The 10,778-nt window shown below is 36.4% G+C and overlaps 3 protein-coding genes across 4 annotated transcripts in view; all 3 read right to left on the bottom strand.

The window, feature by feature from the left end:
* Positions 1–5,793, bottom strand: part of LOC107758848 (probable RNA-binding protein 46) — a 9,269-nt gene extending 3,476 nt beyond the window's left edge. Inside the window, exons 1-4 of one of the 2 annotated variants that reach the window (XM_016576677.1) lie at positions 5,714–5,793; positions 4,897–5,061; positions 2,203–2,540; positions 1,541–1,670 (exon numbers count right to left, since the gene is read on the bottom strand). In XM_016576677.1, coding sequence (XP_016432163.1) covers positions 1,541–1,670; positions 2,203–2,540; positions 4,897–5,041 — 613 coding nt within the window. In that variant the 5' untranslated portion in view covers positions 5,042–5,061; positions 5,714–5,793. Of the gene's footprint in view, positions 1–1,540; positions 1,671–2,202; positions 2,541–4,896; positions 5,290–5,713 lie in introns of those variants that run through there. The other variant, XM_016576676.1, reaches the window with a different exon arrangement.
* Positions 5,794–6,333: 540 nt separating this feature from the next.
* LOC107758847 (lecithin retinol acyltransferase-like) lies at positions 6,334–8,847 on the bottom strand. The gene is made up of 2 exons (XM_016576675.1): positions 8,312–8,847; positions 6,334–6,563 (listed from the first exon to the last, which is right to left on the bottom strand). The coding sequence occupies exons 1-2, from the start codon at positions 8,819–8,821 to the stop codon at positions 6,408–6,410; spliced, it is 666 nt and encodes a 221-aa protein (XP_016432161.1). The 5' UTR covers positions 8,822–8,847; the 3' UTR covers positions 6,334–6,407.
* A 1,081-nt stretch (positions 8,848–9,928) lies between these two features.
* The window catches only part of LOC107758870 (lecithin retinol acyltransferase-like), a 1,986-nt gene continuing 1,136 nt past the window's right edge, over positions 9,929–10,778 (bottom strand). The window contains exon 2 of the mRNA XM_016576703.1: positions 9,929–10,167. Within this exon, the coding sequence (XP_016432189.1) occupies positions 10,015–10,167 (153 nt within the window). The 3' untranslated portion in view covers positions 9,929–10,014. The remainder of the gene's footprint in view (positions 10,168–10,778) is intronic.

Genomic DNA, 10,778 nt, shown 5'->3' with positions numbered 1-10,778 from the left:
TGCTCAAAATTATGCATTTTTTATGAAACCTACCAATATTCAAGTGCTGATAAAAAAGAATGCTTTAAGCTAGAATAAAACAGATTGTTTTGTTTTAAAAGTAGAGGCTCTGATCTTTATTTTGGTGTATTGCATATTCAAATATTCATACAGCAAAATATTCTGGAGGCCATCAAATGTTAGTGAAAATCATCAAAATCGCTGGCGGTGGCTGGCAACTTTTTTTTAAAATGCTGGCGGGGAAAGAGTTAAAGTGGAAGTTAAATTCGCTAAACTAAAAATGAAAATAAATGAGAATAAAAGCACAGAGTTGTGTTAGGCTATTTTGATTACCCCATTACAGTCACTTTACAGTCAGTGCTATCATAAAAATAGACTTATCCTACTTGTAAATTTAAAATTCTACATGTCACATTTATTGTCCAACTACAAATACTTCAGCGAAATGTATATTTTAGTCAGAATTATTGCGCTCCTTTTTAACTGAGCACCGTCTGTTTGGCGCGCATGCGCACGACGGCGCTCGTTCACTGAAGTCTGTGTGAAGTTTAGCGGAGAATTCCAAAGCAGAAGGCTCATGCACTTCTGACAGCAAAATGGAAACATTTCCATGACTTTCTAATATTTACAAACGGAGAATATACCTGTGAAATGCAAGTTATGCATTTAGGAAAACAGCACATCTCAAACACATTAAACAGCGCGAGTAGCCTAGTGTCTCTGTCAGCGGCACACACAGCTGTTCTGTCAGAGCATAAGACCGGCCGAGCCGCTTATGCGAAACAATCGCTTATAAAGAAAATATCGATATATCGTACAAACTCGATATAGAGCATATGACGGGCCGAGCCGCTTAAACTAATATGCGAAACTATAAACTATGTCTTACCAGTTTTTAAAGGCCTTAATATGAAGCTTGTCACATGTTTAGAACAAACTGGATTATGCCCTTTCTCCGCAGCAGCTCAGTCTGTGTCCTCCGCTATATTTTCAGATGCGCTCGTATCAAACTACTGTATATCGATATAAATGGTATTGCCTCATATCGAATCGCTTATAAAGAAAATATCGATATATCGTACACTCTATATACTGCCCAGCCCTAGTCAGAAGTGTGGTATAAATACGTTTTTTTTTCATGTTTTTTAAAGAAGTCTCTTATGCTCACCAAGGCTGCATTTATTGGATCCAAAACAGTGATATTGTGCGAAATTATTGTACAAAAAAAAATTTCTATTTGAATATATTTTAAAATGTAATTTCTTCCTGTGATGGCAAAGCTGAATTTTCAGCATCATTACTCCAATCTTCAGTGTCACATGATCCTTCAGAAATCATATGTTGATTTAGTGCTCAAGAAGCATTTATTATTATCAACGTTGAACAGTTGTGCTGCTTGATATTTTTGTGTAATCACAAAATTGTTTCAGGATTCTTTGATGAATACAACCCCAAAAGTATGAGCAATAGAAATAGTGATGCTTGCCATATAAAGAACCACAAATAATTGTTTATATATATTTCTACTGTGCTTTTGCACCTGGTATGAGTTTCCTGCGAGCCATGGCAGCTGCTTTATGGGATTCATACTCAACAAAGGCAAAGCCACGATTCTTCATCCTGTCCATTGCACTGGGATACACAATCACATCCACGACCCCTTCAGTCACCTGGACATAGAATTGCAATATAAAAACGATTAGACATTAGTTTATAACTAACTGTTTTATTATTGTTTCTGTGATGTAATTAGTCAATTTCCATCAAGGTCAGTTTCTTGTTTTTTTCCACTAGATGGTGTAACACAATGTCTTTCATATTGTATTCACACAATATATTTCATATTGTTTTAGTGAAGTGACGTGGTGACATGTGGCCAAGTATGGTGTCTCATACTCAGAATTTGTGCTCTGCATTTAACCCATCCAAGTGCACGCACACAGCAGTGAGTAGTGAACAAACACACACCATGAACACACCCAGAGCAGTGGGCAGTTGGGTGTTCGGTGCCTTGCTCAAGGGCCTCACCTCAGTCGTGGTATTGAAGGTGGAAGAGAGCGCTGGTCTCACTACCACCACCTACAATCCCTGCCTGTATAGAGACTCGAACCCATGACCTTTGGGTTACAAGTCCGACTCTCTAACCATTAGGCCACGAGTTCTGTGTAGTTTCTAATATGCACAGTTGTGTGATATACTGACCTTCATCATTTCTTCTTGGATCTCCTCCTTTTTCTTGTCTTTCGGGATGGAGCCGATAAAAAGGCGACAGTTGTCTAGACTCACACATACTCCTATGAACTTTCCGGGCCGGATTTCATAGTTATCTAGGAGCTGGATGGCTCGTTGGGCTCCCTCGCGTGTGGTGTACATGACGAAGGCATAGCCACGGTTCTCCCCGCTGAACTCCATCATCAGACGGAACTCATAGATACGACCAGCCCGCTCAAAAACAGGTACCAGCTCGTCCTCATACATGTCTCTTGGGATTTTACCCACAAACACCTCACAACCTCTTGGAGGAGGAAGGCCCTCCCAACCTGGGGGCGTATTACAGAAAGATCTTAACTTTAGAATCTTATCTGTTAGGTAACCATGGCAATTTCAGTTAGGACCTCATTTAGGACAAAAGCTATTACAGAACACCATTTCCTAAGTGCATTATCTTATCTTAACTACAGATAGGAAAACGGTATTACAGAAGCATCTTAACTCGCAAAAAATTCCTAAAAACGGTCTTAACTTTAGGATAACCCCACTGGTGTCACAACTTCAAACCTTTTTGAAATCCAACTGTAAAAAAAAAAACCCACATTACATTAGCCCTTTTCGAGAATGGCATAACATTTATTAATCATACAAGATGAAGAGAAGCGAAGTTTGATGGAGGAGAGACTTTTGAAGGACCCAAAAGATGTGTTGCTCTTTGATGATAAAATACTTGTATATAATTACAAACTCCCACCACACATGATTTTGCAGTTAGTTCAAGTTCAAGTGATTGTCAATCCGCCATATGTGCAGACGTATAAAAGACGTGCCTCACAGGACCACTGTGCTACATATATACAGACAGATATAACCCTATAAAAATATATATACATAGAGCATATATACAGTATATAGAGTTGACCAATTGCGACAAACATTACAGAGTCCCATGAGCTGTCACAGAGCACTACCAGTCATTCTGCAAGTTAAAAGCAGGCCGTTGTTTCTCCATTTTGATTTTATGTTTGCCTCAGCAGCCGCTTGCGCGTAGTTGGTTGCTTGGTAATAGACCTGTCAGTGTCTAACTCGATCGAGCGGTTTAAGATTTACTAACTAGACATGAGATACGATTTTGTAAAATAAGATAAGAATCCTAAATCAAGATTTGCTTCTGTAATACGAATTTGTGAAAAATCCTAAATTAAATGATCAAGTTCAGACCTAAGATAGGAAGTTTCTGAAATATGCCCCCTGACACATGACTTTAGTGAATTATTATGAACACCACTAACTCATGCTACATAAAATAATATTTTGTATTACATCATTCCAGTCTTAATTTTTAACACAGAAATGTTTTACAGGAATATTCTTGAACATTGTATGGTAAATTATGATACAGGATAATAAAGCTAAATATATCATGAGAAGTGGAGCAATTTAAACTTTGGCTACTTGCAAATCATATACTTATGAATCAATCTAAATCTACACTGTTAAAGTCAATGTGAAATGGCATTTCCAGGTCATTTTAGGACCGTAATATGATATGTAATGGTATTAATCAAGAAAAAGCACGGGTTGGAGCTTGAACTATATCTATCTTGAATTGATTGGATTTTGCAAAGGTGGTAACCAAACAGTTGCAGGTAGCCACTGATTTCCATGGTATGGTAAAAATTCTATGGAAGTCAATGATTACCAGCAACTGTTTGGTTACCAAAATATCTCATTGTGTGGGAAGAAAGAAATTCATACCATTTGGAACAACATGAGAGTTAGTAAATGATGAAAAAAAATTTAATTTTTGGGTGAACTATCCCTTTAAGCTTATTGTGAATTTGCAGTTAATTGTGAATACTTTGTCCCGGGATTTAGATTTAGAAAGACAAATGTAACTACAATAGTAGCCTAAAACAGGGGTTTTCAAACCTGTTATGGAGGCCCCCCAGCACTGCACATTTTGTATGTTTCCCTTATTGGACACACCCAATTCAGGTCTTGTGGTTTCTACTAATGAGCTAATGAGTTGAATCAAGTGTGTTAGATGAGGGAGACACACAAAATGTGCAAAGCTGGGGGGGCTCCAAAACAGGTTTGAAAACCCCTGGCCTAAAATAATGCCTTCATAACTATTTAGCTACTGGTTAAAGGAAAAGTCCACCCACAAATAAAAATGCTGTCATCATTTACTTACCGTCATGTCTCAACCTGGCTGACTTTTTTTCTTCTGTGGAATGCAAAAGAAGATATTTTGAAGAATGTTGGTAACCAATCAGTTTCAGTTCCCATTGACATCAATTGATTGGACAAAAAAATACAATAGAAGTCAATGGGAACCTTTTGGTCAATGGGAAACTGTTTGGTCGCCAATATTCTTCAATGTAACTTCCATATAAGAAAGTTATACAGTTTGAAACGACTTGAGGAAGAGTAAATGATGACAGAATTTTTATTTTTGGGAGAATTATCCATTTAACATTATTTTCCCTTCCCATGTGACCTATTAATACAGTATTCACGTGGACTAGATGATGTCAGCCAAAAAGAATAGATTTATATATACAATATATACAAATTTACCCTATTTACTTACCTATGAACATATAGAAACATAGCACACAGAAAACTAAGAATCTAGCTAATGTTATGTAATGCAATGTACAGTAAGATTTTTTAGTTTACCTGGAGGTGGACCACCAAACTTTCTCTGACCATTTTCCTGAACCATGCTGTAGCCTGTCCTGTCCATCAGGGCCAAAAGAGCAGCTTCTTTAGAGCTGTCCATCTTACTGTTATCATATTGCTGACTGGTGCTGCCTTCATCCATGACCACTTCAGAAAACAGTGCTACCAAAGAAAACGGTTGTGTCAGTTTTCTCTCAAATCTATCACATTCGAGGCCTTTCATTTATCATACTTCAAATGACGTACGTATATTTCTGTAGATAAGCGGACAAAGTATGTAGGAAAACTTTACGGTGTTACATACAAATGTCTCTATTTATTGATAAAATGTGATGACTTGTGAGATTCAAGGCTCTCGTAGGAACGCAGCTTTGCAGCTCAGCTAGCATAATTACAGTTAGCATCATAACTATATCTTTCAAGTAACGTAACAAAATATACGGTCTTATACGAATTTAATGTCTATTTATTTATGATAATAACAATACGACCTATTTTAATAAATCACTATTATATAAAAACTTCGATACTCGTGACAAAAAATCAAAGTCAAAATTTTGAGGTAAAAACGTTCGTCATATTCAATGATAACAGGACAGCCAGACCATTTAAACGAGCGGGAACCTGTAAAGTCGACCAAAACAAGTGTTTTTAGTCGATTATATTTTATATACCAAGCTGCATGTGAATAATATTATGATCTGAGAAATGTGTGACACACTTCTGTCAGCTCTTGTGAAAAACATTAGAACTAATCTTCAAATTAGAACTAATCTTCAAACTCATATTGATGTAATTAAACCGCTTCTCTTACCTTTTGGCCACTCAATGAATTAACAAACGTATAAAAATGGGGATAAATTCGTGTGACGCTCGATGGATGCTCAAACGCTATTTACCTGACAGTCGCGTTTCAACCAATGATCTGCAGGGTATTTCCGCAGAAGGGCTTCATTTGATCTACACTTTACACTTGCAATTAACTTTTCAACATTCAAGAGAAAAAGTGGTCATCAAAATTTGAGGAAAAGCCGGGATATTTTTTTCACTTTGAACTTGTGCATTGTCCAGTGAGAAGACAGAACCAAAATGTCATATGGCATTTATTTATTTATTTTATTTTATTCTTTATTTATTTACATTAACTAACATACCATGGTTTTACAAAATATACCATGGAATTCTTTAAAGTACCTTCAAGTGTTATATAAATAAACATGTACAGTACATGATAATCTTTAATTCTTATTTAATTTTTTAATAGGCCTACTGATATGGCATTATTTTAAGTCACAACAAACAGTAAGAAAATAAATTATCTATCTGATGTGCCTTAACATGACAGCACTGGAAAGATCACATCCTTATATGGGTTTAATCAAAAATTCTTCTTTTTCCTGATAAATCTCAATTTAGCTACTACCTTTTTTTCCCCCAAGAGGTGCCCCAGGATAATAAAGCACTATTTTGAACTCATTCATAAAATAAAATAAAATGAAATGTCCACTTCAGGATGCCATCCAAATAATGAAGGGGATGATAAGCGTTGGTAAAATTCCAAAGATGGATACAGACTCCATATAAAACATGATGAACAAGCACAAGAGAAAGCTTAGAAGAGAGCTTGTCTTGCTGCACGCGATCTTGCGCACGGCTTTGCAGAACTGTTGAGGAGAAAACAAAGAAATCCAAAGTTAAAAATTTTGCATTTGCATTCAGAAGAATCAAAAAAATTAAAAAAAATTAAAAATACAAATGAGAAACGTCAGTTGAGGAACTTAAGTCTCTCTTTAACACTAGGTGACAGTAATGTTTTTTTGGTGCTGCTTGGGTGGAATTTTACTAAATGCATAAATGCATAATATTTTTCAAAAGTACCACCACAGATTTCATGATTTCCATGGTTAATTTTCATCTAATGGAAAACAGATCATTTGCACAGCCTAAAAAAAAAAAATTATCCTTTGATGAGCCTATTTTAGATTTTTGTGGCAAAATCATGCTTTCACCACAGTTGGAGAGTGGTTAGTTTTTATCATGCATGCTCTTAGAATATCATCTTTCTTTAGACTGAAAAAAAAACAAAGCGAGATGATGTGTTTGTGTGTGTGTGTCCATTGAAAGAGTTTCAAAGAGATTACAGCCTGTTCCCTGGAATCTGCAGATTAACATTCTTGCTCAAATCCAGCTGGAGCAACTGAATCAATCAAAATATAAATAAATATGATAAAAATGCCACAAAAGTCAATGGTCAGATAGTTTAAATGCATGTTTGATGTCTGCCTGTCCTCTTCCACATCTTGGTTATCATATTGAATTTTCAGATATTTATTTCAAAACATTAAATGTACCATTAAACATTGTTTTAACTGAAAATACTGATACCAGCTCACATATAGTGATATAGATTTTTTTTTTTTTTAACCTGTTTGTGAACTGAAAGTTTTGTGGACCTGAATGACTCTATATACTATGTAAACAGATATATTTGACTAAGTTATTCCAATTCACATTTACTTCAGCCCTGCACAGTCATTCACCAACCTTACAAAAGAGGTTTATTTCTCAATCGCAGTAAATTTCTCAACCTGATTTTTGCATGTAATCTCATTTAAAACGGAATTAGTGCTGTTGCCACACATCCTTAACCTAGTTCACCAGCTAGCTGGTCAACATTACAATGCACATTAATGTATTTTCATCCTAATTCCAAGAGTTTCAGGTAAATAGTCAATGCAATGTGGCTGAAAAAATATCCTCAGTCACGTCACACATTAATTGATTGAGAGTAGCAATATAGATGGGCCAAATAACTATATGCTTCATGAATTTTAAGACTCCTTACTTTGCATTGGATTACTTTTATTACATAAATTCATGTTGACATGGTCTTACATTTAGAAAATACATGTTTATTCAGCAACCCAACTTAAGAATGTCAAATCTGGTACTGAATACTGAAGTTCTTGGTACTGAAATTGTTGATAAAATGTAAATATTTACAAATACCACAGAGCTTCAGATGAATTATTTCAACAATATCTGATAACCTCTTTGATTTACATATTTACTGATTGATAGAATATCACAGACTGCTGATTTTGCTCCCTTTTTCTCTCCTGAAAAATCTCACCTGGTAGGTCTGAAAGCTCATGCTGGTGCCATATCTGCAGTACATGACGTAATGCTCGCAGTTGTACCACAGCAGACTGTAAACCACGGAGCCCAAGAGCCTTTCGGCTCTCTTAGCGACCTCCTCACCCTCGAACGGAGACCGACTGCACACCTTGTCGATGTGGTTGACCAGTATTTCAACAATATCTGATAACCTCTTTGATTTACATATTTACTGATTGATAGAATATCACAGACTGCTGATTTTGCTCCCTTTTTCTCTCCTGAAAAATCTCACCTGGTAGGTCTGAAAGCTCATGCTGGTGCCATATCTGCAGTACATGACGTAATGCTCGCAGTTGTACCACAGCAGACTGTAAACCAAGGAGCCCAAGAGCTTTTCGGCTCTCTTAGCGACCTCCTCACCCTCGAACGGAGACCGACTGCACACCTTGTCCATGTGGTTGACCAGAATTTCTGCTCCATACGCAAAGTCCTCCAATGAGTCCACGCGGACACTTGCTTTTTTTGCTATCACACCCAAAATCAGCCTGTTGTTAGTCACCATTTTCTCAAGGGCGTTCTTGTCAGTGGTCAAGACTGGCATGATATCAGGAATGAGGTGAGCCACACGGTTGTTCCCCAGATAAATTCCGAAATGTGTAAAGAGAGTTCGAGGGACCTCTAGCAGATCTCCTCTGTTGTACATGGAGATGTCATATTGGACCACTTGCTGCTTCTTCTTCTTGTCTTCAAATTCTGTGGCCATAGCAATGTAAAACAGGCTGAGGAACTGTAGAGGAAACATCCTGGAGATGTGGTGAGATTCTAGATGGTCTGACACCTGCAGGTTTTATCCCACTTGAGGCAGACTGGGGAGGGGCTTGAGGATTACAAACCCAGAGCTATTTTCAGAAAAAAAGAAAAAAAAACTCCATCACATGCCTAATGAAACAAACAATTCATAGTTACCCAATGACTTTCTCACACTTTGTGGATTAAATTACCTAAGGTTTTCTATTTCTGTAACAAAGAAAGGCATGCTCCTTATATAATGAACAAATGTTGCGGCAATGGCGATATATAATTCCTTAACATGAATTACTGATTATAGAACTTTTCAAAATTTCCTTGGTTAAATAAAAACAACTCTTATGCTTGAACAGACAAAAATGAATTAACAATTTTCAAAAACTGCTTGTTAACACTGAAAAAAAAAGTTTGTAAAAAAAAAAAGTGCAATTGTAAACTGTACATTTTTAACAATTGAATTGAAACAATTGATGTTTGTCTTTTTGTAAACAGCTCAGAAAATAAACACAAAAGCAAAAACTTATGAAAATTATTGTTTTATTATTATTAACCCGGTGTCGGGTTTTGCTCCAAGATATTTTTTTGTAGGTATTGGGACGTTACATGTGTCTACCGAAATTCATACTTGTACGTGAAACGTAGCTCGGGGGGCACTTTATTGAAAGTTTATAGGTGGCGCTATCGAGCCATTTTGCCACACCCACTTCTGAAACCCATATCAGACCTAAATTTTCGCCACTTCTGGTGCATGTGCAAAGTTTTTTCGAGCATGTCTAAGCCCTAAAAAATTTGATTAATTTTGGAGAATAATAATAATAATAAACAACTGAGCAATTCCAATTTTGTTGAAGGGCGTGCACCGCGGTGCTCGGGCCCTAAATATCTTAGCCTGTTTTTGTGCTATAATTAGGCAAGAGCATTTAAAACACAATTTTATCATTTGAATTTACATTTATTTACTTGTTAACAGTACAGTATGTTTTCAAAAAAGGGTGTCATAAAAAATGTACAACAAAGTAAAATGTTAATATATGAAGGTAAAAATAATGAAAAAGATTAAGTTATCAATAGCAAAAAAATACAACTGTCAGTGACAACAATCTCTGCAGTGACATTCTATAATAAAGCCAAAAATACAAACTTTTTCTACATTAAATAGTTCGTAAGGGTTTAGATTTGAAGTGTCTCTCATCCAGCCATCCACAAGATGAAAGGAATGATAAAGGTTGGAAGTGCGGTGGACGGCGCTATTCCAAGAAAAAACATGGAAAGCATTCCGATGACAGTGGTCAGAAGAACACTCCTCTGGTCCCGGATTACTGATTTTAAACTTTCACAGAACTGTTGAGGGAAAGAGATGGCATAGATGAGATTCAGAGCATTAAAACAACATTCACATTCACACACATTCAGCAGACATTCACATCTGAGACATGCTGCTATGTTTTTCTGGGCGCGCATCTCCCCAAACCCTCTTGCCACTGAAAGAAACCCAGATTTTAGCTCTAGGTCAGCTAAATGACGTGAAAATACATTGTCACTGGAGATGGAAGCAATGAATTAAAGAGAGGTAGAAAGAGGAATGCCCAACACTAACGCCTATCTCTGGCATTTCAGAAAAGCATCTTAAAGAGATCTCAACCCTAGCTTTTAGTAACACTTTCTTTTAGTAGCACTTTATTCGTACAAAAATAGCTAAATACACCTCTTGGACAAAAATAAATAAATAAATAAATCAGAAGAAATCCATTAAGGTGTTGATTTGAACTTTTTTTTTTTTAAAAGGTGACATATCATGACAATCTGACTTTTCCAGGTTTTAAGTGCTATAATCAGGTCCCCAGTGCATCTACTAACCAAGGAAACACGAAAAAGATTTAACCCAGTAACTTTGTTTTGGGAAGTCTTTTTCTGTAAGCGTCGGAGAAAACGAGCGCGTCTGATTTTGCTCC

The sequence above is a fragment of the Sinocyclocheilus rhinocerous genome, unplaced genomic scaffold (assembly GCF_001515625.1).
Source record: "Sinocyclocheilus rhinocerous isolate Xijiao unplaced genomic scaffold, SAMN03320098_v1.1 scaffold1435, whole genome shotgun sequence".
Taxonomy (NCBI): domain Eukaryota; kingdom Metazoa; phylum Chordata; class Actinopteri; order Cypriniformes; family Cyprinidae; genus Sinocyclocheilus; species Sinocyclocheilus rhinocerous.
The sequence above is the reverse complement of the archived record's forward strand: the minus strand, read 5'-3'. Positions and strand labels throughout refer to the sequence as shown.

Bases quoted from the DNA above. Each gene is read 5' to 3' on its own strand.
- LOC107758847 (XM_016576675.1), bottom strand. From the start codon at position 8,821: ATGTTTCCTCTACAGTTCCTCAGCCTGTTTTACATTGCTATGGCCACA. The intron at 6,564-8,311 runs GTGAGATTTTTC...TCTCCTCAACAG, and splicing joins TGAGCTTTCAGACCTACCAG to TTCTGCAAAGCCGTGCGCAA.